Source organism: Cupressus sempervirens, chromosome 1 (genome assembly GCF_028749045.1).
Source record: "Cupressus sempervirens isolate cs-2001-9-10 chromosome 1, ASM2874904v1, whole genome shotgun sequence".
In the NCBI taxonomy this organism is placed as follows: domain Eukaryota; kingdom Viridiplantae; phylum Streptophyta; class Pinopsida; order Cupressales; family Cupressaceae; genus Cupressus; species Cupressus sempervirens.
In genome coordinates, this window is record NC_143118.1 from 322,050,960 (window position 1) to 322,066,478 (window position 15,519).

At 33.7% G+C, this 15,519-nt stretch overlaps 1 protein-coding gene and 1 pseudogene across 1 annotated transcript; one reads left to right on the forward strand and one right to left on the reverse strand.

Annotated features, from left to right (window-relative positions):
- Nucleotides 1-15,020, forward strand: part of LOC149577450 (ABC transporter G family member 11-like) — a 116,568-nt pseudogene extending 101,548 nt beyond the window's left edge.
- Nucleotides 5,168-7,503, reverse strand: LOC149577451 (exocyst complex component EXO70B1-like). Its single transcript, XM_089787175.1, has one exon. The coding sequence runs from the start codon at nt 7,468-7,470 to the stop codon at nt 5,539-5,541; it is 1,932 nt and encodes a 643-aa protein (XP_089643301.1). The 5' UTR covers nt 7,471-7,503; the 3' UTR covers nt 5,168-5,538.
- Nucleotides 15,021-15,519: the final 499 nt, after the last annotated feature.

Sequence of the window (15,519 nt, forward strand, 5' to 3'; positions counted from 1 at the left end):
TAGAATAATATTCAATAATTAAATCATTACATTCTAATAGAAATGGCATATCGTCCTCTTTAGGATTCTTTTATTAGGGGTGGACAAATGGTCGTGTTATTATTAATGTCGACTTCTTAGATATCATAGTTTTTATGTCGGTGTATTTTCATGTCCTATTTTTAACAACACATAACAAAAATAATAATCCTTTGTTTCTGTTAATAGTAGAATTCAAAAATATCGACTTATTCAGTTTATAAGAAGAATATATAATTGAACTAGCTGAAAAGTATTACTAATTAAGTGCACATAATTTATGGATTTGTTTGTGTGATTTTTTTTAAAAATTTGATAAGAGGCTCAAGCTAAGATTGTTTATTATTATGTGTTATGATTAATTATTATTATTTATTTAGCTTGAGTAGACTCAAGCCTAAGACCTCCCACATAAGAGACTCATAAATTTATTAATGTGTTGTAGACTATGTGTAATAAGTATGCCAAAGATATGTTGAAGATCAATTACGAAAAAATATATGTGAAAAGGAGAGGGATAAATAATGAAAAATGACATTACACTTTGTGAGTAACTCTGTGTCTCTTTCTATGACTCTATCTACCTATTTATAATATTTACCTCTTTCTAGCTTTTTTCGATTCCTCTAGCTCTAGCTACATCTATCCATCTTTGTCTATCTTTATTTCATTTATATATACATATCTTTCTCTACATCTATCTCCTTATATTTATATAAACATGTGAAATTAAAAAATACAAAATTATCCAGGTGGTATATTATAACTAAAGTAAGAAAACATAATATCTTTAATACTCCCACTCTAGTAATCAATTTAAGTAAAAATTATTTTGAAAACTACAAATTGACAAAACACATATTAGGAGATTTTGTTGTACAAAAATTACTAGGAAAGAAGAAAAACCCCACTAAATTCTAATCAATAAAAAATATGTTTCTAATTTAATTAACAAATTACATAAATATAATTATAAATTAATTTATATAATTGAAATTTTAGTAATTAAATACAATAATTATATAGATTTATAGGTTTAATGGTATTAGTTTTATTGTTTTACTTTTGTATTCCTTAGGTTGGGTAGTTATCTACTTTATTCTTAGTTTTTTAAATTTTATTTAAGCTTTTTGTTTTCTCTTATTTCTTATTTTGATAGAGTTTTTTGTGTGTGTATTTTTGTTGCGGTTGTTCATGTTTTTGTATTTTTTTCATAAATATATGAAAAAAATTTAAAACAATGAAATAGACTTCATTTTATGAATAATTTTATAACTTGTTTATCAACATGATCATGTTGCATTTGGAAAATAGAGGAAGTGAGGTAGATATTGAAGGTGTAAGCATGAGAGAGAAAGAGGTAAGAAACTAACAATAAAGATGAAGACATAGATAGATATAGACATGGGTATGGAGGAGAGGGCTATGTATAGAAGGAACAAATACATAAATTGGGAATATAAAAGGATAAACAAATATGGTAGACATAAATATATATGAAGGAGACATAAGGAAAGAATGAGAGTGAGAGACAAAAAAACTGAAGACAAAGAGAGGGTGAGTTGTGTGTGTGTGTGTGTGTGTGTGTGTGTGTGTGTGTGTGTGTGTGTGTGTGTGTGAGAGAGAGAGAGAGAGAGAGAGAGAGATGTGTACAAATAGAGATTGAGTGTAAGATGGAGGACTAAATATATATGAAGGAGACATAAGGAAAGAATGAGAGTGAGAGACAAAAAAATTGAAGACAAAGAGAGGGTGAGTTGTGTGTGTGTGTGTGTGTGTGTGTGTGTGTGTGTGTGTGAGAGAGAGAGAGAGAGAGAGAGAGAGAGAGAGAGATGTGTGGAGATAGAGATTGAGTGTAGAGATTTAAAGGTATAGGAAGAGTGTAATGAGGAGAGGTGGATGTATAGAGAGATACAGATAGATTCAGAGGTAAAGATAGAAAGAGATCTATGAGGATTGGAAGGATGCATAGAGAGGGACATATAGATGGGATGAGATATAAAGTGATATAGATGGTGAATTAGATTCATCAAAAGATAACAAGAATAAATATAAGGACATTATAAAATGGAGAGGCAAGGAGGGAGAGAGAGATAAATGGACAAATACTTATTGGACTTACATAACTTACAGCGTACCTATTGCACACTAAGGTGCAATTGCTAGTATTATTACGCCGTAGGCATTTCCTCTATGAAGTTGAGAGGCTCAGTTTGACATCCAATGGTTGACAGCCATGGAGAGAAAATGACTGCCATTGAGACGCTTTCAACCGTTGATCTTTTTTAAACCAATCTTTGGTGCGCCTTTTCTCTACTTCACACGTCAAATTTGTACTCTTTTTTCCCATTTTCTTCGTTGCATTTACTAAATGAGTGGAAGTGACAACTTTGTAGATCAACAGTTTCTAGCATTGCACGAGAGTGGACTACCATTGGAAGCTTGAGCATCGTCCGATTTTGAAATTGTATTTTTATCTCCTCTAAGCCCAACATTTTCATTTGTATGACATTTGGTTTAGGTAAGGCATTGAAGCCTACTTTCATTTCACTGTTGATGTCATGATCTCTGTCTTTTCAGTTGTCACTTCCTTCGTATATAGAGTCACGTTTTCTCTCGATCCATGCTCCAACCTGTTTGGGAAAAAGTGGATTACCAGGACAAGCAGGGTGGGCGATTAAGGTTGAAGGCTTGCCAAGAGGAGTGGAGTGGAGGGTAATCAGTTTTGGCATTCTTCCTGCAAACACTCGATCCATTTCTTTGCTCAGGCGAGCTGCAACTAATGGCTAAAGGAAGTAAGTGATTTCTAGAAGATCCGACGGCTTCCAGCATTTCTATCTTCTTACATTGAATTCAGTCAATATTAACCGTCGATAGCCCCATATAATAATAATGGCTTGAGAAATTGCATCATCGCTATAGCAGTGAGAGGATGTCCAAACGCATGCACTAAGCAACTTGACAGGCATTGTGTGGAGATATTTAGACATTTACAACCTTCTCACTAACACCAATGGGATAGCTATTCACATTACGTTTTTGCTGCCGAAGATATTGACTTTGTCACCAGTGGCTTTTGTCTCTTTTTGAGCTTAATAAAAGGCAGTTGCACTGACAGGGATGGTGAAAGAACCCTTGATTCTTACGACTCTCATCGTATTTAATTGTGTAATGCTCAAAAATTACAGCTATGGACAGAGTAGGGATGGACGGCTGAGCTTGTCGTTATGGTCATTCATCTGCCAGAGCATAGAACAAAAAGACCTTAAACTAAATAATTTAAATTCCTCTTTTGCTTGAGCAGCCGGATGATGCTCTAAAAAGTCCAGACTGAGCAATAATATTTAACAATATTTTACACTTTTATTTAAAAGAGGGAGCACATTGTCTCTCATGGTTTCTCCCTTAGTTTCTCTTTCCGCTGTTTGTTCTCTGTTGTGTTATATTTTCATCAAGAGAGATGATCTCCTGTTGGATGGCATTCAAAGTGTTGAGCAGCTGAAAGCTCTCGGGGAAAATTTCAAGGGCTTCAGATTATTTTCTCATTACATTTCAGAATCAAAATATTCTAAAATTGGCAAGTGTTGATGAAATGTACGAAGTAGGAGGCTTCCTCAAGAACATGCCCTAGAGTTATAAATTCCATGCTTTCCGTGATTCCCACTGTCCAGATCCAAAGCTACATTGTTTTGCACTACAACTTCTTGGCAAAAACTTTCTCGGTGAAGATGATAGAAATGTTCGGAAGACATGGCAAAGAAGCTAAGGAATGTTCCTTATATACAAAAGAAACACTGAACCTCCTACGATAACCTTGATGCTCATTATATGAGAAGAATTTTTTAATGCTTTTTATAAATTAAATTGGTATAAAAATCTAATAAGTATGAATATTTTAGGTTGATTTTTTTTAAATAGTTTTATTTAATATGAATATAATATATTAAATTATTATTTAAAATTTATTTTTGTAATTATGATAATTTGAGACAAATTTAGTCATGGAAAGTTTACAAATATAAACAATATAAGTATTATATTTTAAAAATAATTTTTTTGTTTTAAAAATATTATAGATAGTTGAAAGAATTTTCATATTTTTGGTTTTAGAGAATAGTTGATGTGATTATTTTTATTCATATATAATTTATTTCCAAATTTAATCTTTGATTATTATTTTTTAGTAATACCATATTAATAGCATAGAAATTTATATTTATTTGAAAACTATTAAGAATATTCTTATGATATATTTTTAAAATTATTTATATTCTATATAATTTTTTCTTTTAGAATATTTGAGAATTATTTTAAATTAATCTAAAATAATATTTAATATTGAAAACATGAAAAATCCTTACTATGATACTAAAAGATGATTATAAAAATACATACTCAAAATTTGAAATCATTTTACTTTCTTTCCAATGTTTCATCTTACTTTCTAATACATACATTAAAATATAGAAAGAGGGACAAGCAAGAGGACATTGCTAAAAATAAAGACATATAGGGTGACATTAGATTTAGAGAAGAGAAGTAATCAGAAAATATAATATACCAAATTTAGCATACATTTGTTTCTCTTCACGTAAGAGAAGTATTAATGGAAATTGAAATAATTTCATATTGACATTATATAAAATTAATATATAAAACATATTTCTCATCAATATCTCTTAAATGTACTAAAGAATAGTTCTTTCTTTTTCTTTAATAGTAAATACATACATTTATTTGTTCTTCTCTTTACTTAAGAGAATTTTCAATAAAAATATAGTAACGTTGGTCAATCTAAAAATATCATCGGACAATTGTGGTGAAAGAAATCAAACTATTGACATTACATAAAATATATTTCTCATTATTGTCTCTTTTAAGAATATACAAAGGGGGGAGGGGGGGGAGATGGGCAGGGTAGGAAGAGAAAGGAATGGATAGGGAGATAAAGATATGTCCAAATGGAGAGATTGCATGTGAGAGAGTGGTATGGAGATGTAGATTAAGATGAAAATGGATATGGAGAGAATAAAAAAAGAGATAAGTGGAAGAGAGTGGCATGAAAGATATAAATATATAGAAAAGACAAATGGAGAGGTGGAGATATAAAGATAAAAATATATTTAGAAGTGATATATAGAGAGGTAGAAAGGGAGAGATATAGGGGGATAAAGAGATTTAGGGAAATTTATAGTGATAGAAATAAAGGAGTGGTAGAGAAGAAGAGATATAAAGCGGCGTACCCATTGATTGCTAGTATATTAAATTAGACCACATAAATGCCTATCGACTTTCAACAAAATATCTACACACGAGATTATTCAAGTCGAGTATGACATGCCAATGAAGTTTCGAGCCGGTCGATGACAAACCCGACACAATTTACACAAAGTCCAAAAATAATTTCGACAGATTCAATTTAGGAATGAATCGTAAACTAACTAGCTAAACGGCCTCAAAACTTCCTTTATGCTCTTGAGCTCTGCTAGCGAACGCATTACAAGGGGCTAATGAACCTTCTCATCTTTGGCGTCTTTTCGAGCTCATGGACGAGGCGCCGCCATTGAAGAGATCGAGCACAAAGTTCTCTAAATCATCCGCCGTATATTTGACCTGCGCGTGCGAGTGCCTTCCGCTCTCCAGCCGCCTCTCAAATCTACCCAAGAACGATCTGTAAGCCGGCATAACCCTCTGCGATATCGAAATCGCAAGCTCCTCCCGCAGCCGCAAATCCGGCACAACCCACCCTTCATGCCTCTTTATCACCCCTTCTATTGCCACGTTCACCGCCTTCACTCTCCCCTTCAACACCTGCTGCGAAGCCCTACAGCTCCCCTCCTCCGTCAGAAACGATAGCACTTTACTCCACGCCGCCCGCTCATAATTAGCCGCATACTGCCTCACCATATTACTCTGTTTCCTCAACCACTTGTCCCCCAGCACGGACTTCACCTCCGATCGCTTCACCTTTTCCACCACGTAGTGCAGGTTGTTCATCAGAAACAGGTACGACAGCGCGGGGTCCTTGTAAAGCGTGGCCTTCGCGTCAAGTTTGCACTGCAGGAGCACGGCGATCCATCCGACGTGGATCGACAGCGGGGCAGACTCGAAATCCACGTCATCTTCGAGCTCAGGAGCGAAATTCTGCAGCAGGTTCTGCGGCAGGTCCGCGGGCGTTAGGTTTGCGAAGGTGTCCTTGTAATCATACAGGTAAGCAACATAATTGACCACGTATCTCGTAACAGGATGAACAGCTCCACCTGGAATTGTCGCCTTTGAATTTTCCTTCTCCAGGGAACTCTCAAACTCAGTTAAAATCCCCCACGCCGCCTCGCCGAGCAGAGCGGCCCAATTTGCGGCCTGTGTCTGCAGATCCTGGCAGGGCTTTTCACAAAATATTTCACTAATGTCGGGGATTATCTCCCTCAAGGTCTCGTACATGTCGAGAACCTTGAACATCTTTTCCGCCGACGGCTTTCCCGCCGCCACGGCTTCGGCAAAGCCGAGAACCCTCCCCGCCGGCTCTTTGGCGACCTCGGAGAAGACGGAATCTCTGAGCTGTGTATAACCCTCGAATACCTGATAGCACAGCCGCTTTTCTCGAGCAAATAAAAGTCGCATGCTGATTTTGGCGGCGTAGATCCATTTCCTGATCTTGTCCTCCAGCGCCGCCCACTCCATTTTCTGAACATCGTGCAGAGTCAACTTCTCGACGCCGAGATTGTACAGACTTTCTTCCACCACTGATTTTCTGGTTACCGCGAAGATTCGAACGCAAACCCTCCCGTACCCCGCAGACGCCATGCTCTCCGCTATCTTCCTCAGATCGGCGACGGCGCCAAACGGAAATGTGTCCAGGTCGCAATTTCTGTCAATTGACGGACACGCGGAAACCGGGGTGCCGCCGCCGCCGCTGCCGTCGTCTTGGTCAGAAAAGAAGCCGCTCGACCTCCTCCCGCTCCCTTCCGTGCTGGAATTGGCAGAGAAGCCGCTCGACCTCCTCCCGCTCCCTTCCGTGCTGGAATTGGCAGAGAAGCCGCTCGACCTACTCCCGCTCCCTTCCGTGCTGGAATTGGCAGAGAAGCCGCTCGACCTCCTCCCGCTCCCTTCCGTGCTGGAATTGGCAGAGAACCGGCCCGACCGGTCGACGGGATCGCTGTTAGATAACAGAATGTTGTGAAACTCGTTCTGGAGACGGGCCATTGACATCTGCATCAGGTTCTCAGCACGGATCATCTCGGCAGAGTTGCTGTCTGCGACGGACAAATTTTCCATCAGTTGCTGCAGATTTTGTACCGCCGTCAGATATTGGGTGGCTTCTAGTGGGTTGCTCTGGAAGAGCATCGTGTTTATCGTTTTCGTGTCCCATTTAGAAATCATGCCTTCGGCTTCGTGTAATTTATCCTTCTCGATTTCCTGTGTATCTGGGGATGCATGCTTATCTCTGGTCATCTTGTGGAAAACAGACAAATGCTTTGCTCAACTCCTTCTTGCTTCTTATCCTTGTTTTCCGTCTACCGTTTGTATATAAAGGGAAGCAAACCACTACGCAAGGAAAAACTGCAGAAGAAAAGTCAGTATTTCTTAACGATAAGTTTGACACGGAAATATTATATAAAATTATGTTTGACTGGGCCAACTTAATTTTCGAAACGTATGAGCCCGCGAGTGGAAAAATGAAAGATGTTTTAGTGGACTCTGGACCCTCGTTTTCCCATTGAGGAGTTTGCCCTTTGGATACATGTACCAGACTTATTTATAACTTTTAATTTTTATGTATTATCATTAAGGGAGAGGACCCCCTACTTTAACAGGTATTAATAGTTGTACGGGCAGTTAAGAATTTATTTATTAGTTATGATATCAATATAGTCTATTGATTGAACAAGGGCTCTAAGAGAGCTTGAGATGTAGATTATACAAATGGTGGTTGTCATTTAGTAATGAGAATGTTATTTTTGGATATAATAGACTCCAATGTAGATTATGGTGAAAAAGTTGAAAAAACCTTTTAAAAATGTCAAATAAAATTTAAAAATTATATTAGTAAACATAAAATCTATAAAATTTTAAATATATGATCTAATTCTGACATTGTATTCTATTTTTATAGTAGAATAATTTAATTTTATGGATAAATTATTTTATTTGAATAAGCTAAAAATATTGAATTTATACTATTTCATTGAAATTTAAAGTCCAAAAACATAGCATTAACAACATAAAACTAAATCTAAGCAAAGCATATTCCAACCATCTAAAAAAATATATTCTCATATTCATGAATATATTTTTAATAAATTATGGTAAAATATTGATATTTGTATTTTCTTTTTAATTAAATTTTATTTTATTATAATTTTTTATTAAATGTGGTATAATAAATAATTCTAAATTAATAGTAAGAATAAATTTTAAAATTAATATTTAACATTCATTTATTCAATATCAATTTAAAGAAGAAAAAATATAATTACTAAATATACTTTACACTAATCTATATTTAGATATTAAAAATATATTATTATGATGTGAATATCAGGATTTAACTGTGTGATTTTTGAGTCAAACTCGATGACCCATGTTTCATGAGTAGTGATTCAACATGAATCCATCTCTCATGAGAATAAATGGAACACTTAGCACTCATTGGATCTAGGTGATGCTCACAGGGGTGAAGCACCGGGACTTCCCGGGAGGTCACCCATCCCAGTACTACTCCAGCCTGAGCGCGCTTAACTAGTACTGGGATGGGTGACCTCCCGGGAAGTCCCGGTGCTTCACCCCTGTGAGCATCACCTAGATCCAATGAGTGCTAAGTGTTCCATTTATTCTCATGAGAGATGGATTCATGTTGAATCACTACTCATGAAACATGGGTCATCGAGTTTGACTCAAAAATCACACAGTTAAATCCTGATATTCACATCACAATTTGACTAGCTGTGGAAATCATCTCCTACTTATCAATATATTATTAGATTTTTTAATTAATATAATTTTAATATTAAATATATCATCAAAAATATTTAAAATTTAATATATATTGAGTATATTCTATAAAATTATACATTTAAAGCTAATATATGATTTCATGTTAAAAATAATAATATATGAAAATATGCATTTAAGTCAATATATAATTTCACAATAACAATAATGCTTATCTATTAAAATAATAATAAATATATTAAAATATATTATAAAAGATATATCAAAAAAAATACTCAAATTTAAGATACCTACAACTCGTTCTTATTTGTCATCCTCGGTATGTCATGGACACATTTAAAATAAAATTTTTTACATAAATCTAAGATGACCTATATTATTCTAATGGTATTGCGATTGGTCACAAATCAACGCATGAGAGATATATCAAGGTTAAATCTGCTATTTTTAAAATACATTCTTTCACCTCCAAATTTGGTGGTGTTAACTTAGTGACATGCTTTGTGAAAATGATGGGAGAGTAAATGGTTTATGGAAAAATTAGCCAATGCTACAGTCACCACATCTAGTCATCGACTACAACTTCAAATGACCCTCTTGCTAAGAGCATTAAATCCGTCCTTATCTTTTCACTATCTTTGCCCAATGCATTACCCATTTACAGCTATCATTGGATAGCATTTTGGCTTTTTATTAATTTCATTTATAAATGTTCAAAACCCCAGGAAATTTTCCATTCACCAATCATAAAATTAGAAAATTTGTAGAAAATTTATTTATTAAATAGTTATTATGCAAATCTTAGATCTGGGTATTATTTAGATTCCTAAAATTAATTGTAGGGAGAATCCGAGAACATTAGTTCCCTGCCTTATATAAGGCAGGGACTAACAATAAGAAACTAATTTTCATGTATTTATTTATCATTAATTAGTTAAAATTAAATCATTATAGTTTTTCCTTGTATATATCATTGATTTACTAAAGTTCATACTAGTTCTAGATAAAAACATTCATTGTGTGTTTGATTTAAAACAATATAAAATGGTAGCTTTCATAAGGCAACTACTCTATACACAATTTAAAGAAACACTTCATAGATATTATATTTCAAACTGTACAAATTTACAAAACAGATGTCCAAACTCATGGACAAGACATCAACTCATTACTTGATGCCTATGTGATGACTAATGTAAATTTGTTCAACTTCCAAGACGTATATAGATATAAATAAATAAACATCTTTTTGATAGCTCAACCCATCTCTAACAAATCTTCAACCCAGCTATGACAAATCTTCAACCCAAGCAAAGGAATTGGTGTCTTTGACAAGTAACTGTGGAGTCTTTAACAAGAAAAGTTGAAGTACCTGTAATCACATCGATGGATATGTCTGAGCTCCCCAATCCATCCAAATCTAACAATTAATAGAACACAATTCAAAATCCACTCCTAGCAAGCCAATAATTAATGTAACACAAATCAAAACCTTCCCTAGGAAACCACAACCAATCAAGTTACAAAGTTTCAAAGCCACGGATCAACCATTCTGAGAATTCTTAGAAAAAGGCCCAATTTTGGAAAGAAAGCCACAAACAATATCACTTTTCCAAATTCATTTATTTAAATTGTTCGGAGGGAAAATTCTCTTTTTATATGACTCGTGGTGAAAGAATTATTTTACAAATGTGTTTACATCCTCTGATGAACTCAAGTTACTTGACTGTCTAGAACTAAGTTGCTTAAAATATCAAAGGGCCTCGTAACATCAATTTCTTAGGATATTAGAGGATCCAAGTATTTTACCATTATGTTATTCTGATAATGTATGTTGTTGCAATCCATCATATTTCAATAATGTTGCAGTCCATTATGTTATTCTATCAATGTATGTTGTTACAGTCCATCATATTTCAATTATGTTACAGTCCTCTATATTATTCTATCAATGTATGTTGTTACAGTCCATCATATTTCAATTATGTACCAACAACATACAACATACAACATTTGAAAAAAATAACAACATATTCTACCATTTGTATCATAATCCACTACAAAAATATGTTCAGTCCATATAATCTATGTTACATCATATTTAATGCATGTTGTTATTCATTATAGATGTTGTAGTAAGATCAAAGTCATATGTAATATATGTTTTTATTCTTTTCAAATGTTATATGTTGTTATTCTTTTCACATGTTCTAGTAAGACCAAAGGTAAAGAGAACAATGTACTATACCATTTGTGTCATAATGACATTTATTTCATAATCCATTATAGAAATTTGTTGCAATCCATCATATAATGTATGTTGTCATTTATAAGAATGATTGGAAAAATACCATACAACATTTGTAAAAAATAACAACATACTATACCATCTATGTCATAATTTATTGAACATATATGATATATGTTACAACCCACATAATCTTTGATATATAATATATGTTACAACCCACATAATGTTTGCATCATGTTTAACGTATGATGTTATTCTTTTCGAACATCATATTTAATGTATGCAATTATTCTTTTCAAATGTTGTACTAAGATCATTCCAGAATGTTATTCTTTCATATTTAAGGTAAAAATAACAATATATTATACCATTTCTATCACAAACTACAAAACAACAAAAAGAAATCTTCTCCAATGTTTCCATCATCTAATGTACGTTATTATTCTATTTATTTGGTATGACAACAAGAAAGGGAAAAAGTAAAAGAACTACTAGAAAAATGAATTCTCGTTATCCACGATGTGTTAAATTACATCATGTTGACTCTGATGATGGGGACAATTCAGCCAAGAGAACTCCTGGTAACACAAGTAGTGTAGATGGTGTTGCCAAATCCTCTAACCACCAAAAGAATAAGAAAAGATTCCAAGGAAATCAATGGATGCAAGAGGATATGGAACATGCAATTGAAGATGTTGAAGATAATTATTTTTCAATAAGAGGAGAAAGAAAGAAGTGGGGAATCCCTATTAGTAGCTTATCGTATTGGCTAGTAGGACTAACAAAAACAAAAACCAAGGGACCACCAATAATTCTCTCCTTAGAAGAAGAGCTAGAAGTTGTTGAGTGGTTTAAAGATTTAGCTCAACTTGGTCGTGGATTGGAGATAATTCAGCTGAAGTCACATGTGGCTCACATATGCCAAACAAGACCAAATCCATTCAAAAATGGATTACTTGGTAGATCATGGTGGGTTGGATTCCACAAAAGACATCCAGATTTGAGAATAAGGACTACAGAGGGTCTAGATATGGATAGAGTAGTGATGCTATGACCAAGTATTGTGGAAGATTTTATACTAATTTGAAAACATTGTATGATGCTAACCATTATGAACCAAAACACATTTGGAACTATGATGGAATAGGAATACAAAAAGACAGAAACTATGGGATGAAAGTGATTGCAAAGTTGGGAAGTAGAAGTGTACCTCAAATCTTAGCTAAAAGTAGAGAATGGATTACAATACTATGTTGTATCAATGTAGAAGGTCACAAAAAATTGGGATTTTACCTTTTCAAAGAAAAAGGAAAACTTAGAAATTACATTGTCAATTGTGAAGTTGAAGCGTGTATGGCAGCACAAGCACATGGATGGATGATAAAAGAATTGCTCTTAAATTGGCTAAATCATTTTGCTAGATCTATTTCAAGTGATGCTTCATCCAAAAATAGGCATCTCCTTATTTTTGATGGACATGGAAGCCATGTTTTCTTTGCCACAATTCAAGAGGCAAGATCTCTAGGCATAGATCTTCTTACATTGCTTGCTCACACTAGTCATTGACTTCAGCCTTTAGATGTAAGTTTAATTTCTCCATTCAAGGCATATTTCAAATTTGAGAGGTCAAAATGGATGGTTATACATTCACACATAGAAATAAGGAGAACAAAATTAGTAGAACTAGCAAACAAAGCTTTCAAACTTGCCTGTGCACCTGATAATATTATAGCTAGTTTTTGAAGGATTGGAATTTGACCATTCAATAGAGATGATATTCATAATGACATGAAACCAATTGATGCTAAGGATTGGATCATCTTGAATATTTTGTGATTTGGTATTAGATCTTGCATTCGTGTTGCATTGTTATTCAGTTTCCGTTGTGTGGTTAGTTGTTGGGGGCTAGGAAATCTCCTTTGGGGATTCTCCTGCCTTGCACTGCATCATGTTTTCATGGCTTGGGTGAACTAAATGGAATTATCTTCAACTAGATCATTATGGATTGTGGAAATTTCATAATTCTAAATGAAATTGTTATTTTTGTTGTGTGATGTAGGTATTTCAATGAGAGAGGATAAATGGGCATTATGGAGTTGTGGCTTTCATGGTGGGTAATACTCTATTACAGATGTCATATTTGCTTATGATTTCAATAATATTAGGGATAGTTTGTTATTACATGGTTAGGCTACATCTTGGGTTCATCCACTATGCCTTTTTTGTGTTGTGCCTATATGTAAGTGTTACAGTGGTGGAAAGTCTCATGATGGTCATAGCTAGAGTTGTGCCTAACTTCCTCATGGCTATTATCATTGGTGCTAGCATTCAGGTAATTACTTTCTATATTTATTTTTTTTCTTGAGAAAAAATCCTTAGAAAAATATCAAGGGAATAAGATCCAAAGATCTTCCATTATAAAGTTGGACAAGACTAAACTAATATGGAATTTAATTTTTGAATTCAATTGTGTATGTTTTTTAGTATTGTTTTAGATCATATTCTATGCTCCATCATTAGGAAAGAGAAGGATAGTAAAGAAATAAATATATGTTTCAAGACTTGAGAGAAAATTCAACTAAATAATTAATACCCATGGCCTAGTCTCCTGTATCACAGGCTATATCACTAATATCCATTAGCAATATTCATTATGTGGTGTCTACTTATTCATCTTTATCATAATTATTTTCATGCAAAGGATTGGATCATCTTGACTATGTTGTGATGATCAAGATTTAAGTGCATTACAAGAATATTAGGATAAAAAAGGTAAAGAACCAATTTCAGCAAGTTTATTATTCTATGAATCTAGTGGCCCTCTTTAGATCCTCTAAATCTTTGAGGTAGGATATATACTACCTTTCACTTGATTGTAATGCTAGAAAGTTTCCTGTCCAACCATGGAAGTCTTGCTAAAATTCTTGTTGCCATCTACTTTGAGTATTCATTTATTTATGGTCTAATCTTATGGTCCACCTTTAAAGCTTCGCAAAATGAATTTTTGGATCCTTGCCCTTGTTTAAACATCTAGGAAATGTGAAATTGTGAAAACATTGCTCACATTAGTGTACAATAGTTAGTGCCAAAGATTACACATCTTTGACAAGCTAGCTATTTAGGATTTTTTCATCATTTATTTTCCTTGTAATTAATTTCTCTCCTAAATAGAGCTGAGAAGTATCTAAAAAATATTAATATAACTCTCTTTTCATGGAATGTTCATGCTAGTATCAGTATATTTTAGGCTTCCAAAAGATATTCCAAAGCTTGTGTGGTGATATCCCATGTCTTACATCAGTTTCCACTATTGGGCATTACAGGTAAGAAAACCTTGCCTAACATTATTATGATGCATAATTTCCAATTGAAGAAAATTTTCACTTTGAAAACTATGGAATCCCTCCATATATGTGTTGGCTTATAAGCTACAATAAATAGCAAAAAGATTTTATGGGATTTTCTGAAATAGGTATCTTTGACAATTTAATAGGGTCATTACCAGTACAATTTGTTAGGCCTAGAATTTGATAACCAATACCCTTACTATCCCAAGATATCAGGCGAAAATGTGGTTTCTACAGTATTTCAAATAGACATTAAGTGCTCAAAATGGTGGGATCTTTTAGTGTTATTGAGTATGATTATTATTTATAGGATTATATTTTTCATAATGATCAAGATCAATGAAGATGTGACTCTATGGGTCAGAGGTTATTTTGCAAGGAGGGCTTTCAAAAGAAAGGAAAGTAGATCAAAAAATATGGGAAAGCACCTACTCAATCTTAGCCTAGTTTAAATTTGTAGCCCTCATTGAACAACTTTATATACCAGAGTAGTGGAAGATAGAGAAAAATTGTAAATTAGAACATGTAGATGATTTGCATGAATTCTTATAATAAATGATGAATTGGTGGATTGTATGCATGATATCATTTGAGTGCCACCCAGAGAGAATATATATATTATATTATAGATATTATAGGTTGGAAACATAGAAGTGCCTAAGATGACACTCAAGAGTCCACATGCATCATGCATTAAAGGGTTCACTCAATTTGCATTAATATTTGAAATGTGAAATTTAAATAGGTGATTATATTAATTATGAATGAGCAAAAAAATTTATATTGTCCTTTTCAAAATTAGTCTTCCTTAACACGTTTCTTGCATGTTGTCCAAGCATATGAACTATGAGAAAAAAGAATAGTTGATATAACATAATTAAAATTGGGCTATTTGTATAGTATGAGTGTCACTTGTTGTATTTATTACATTATTAACTACAGAGGTATAGA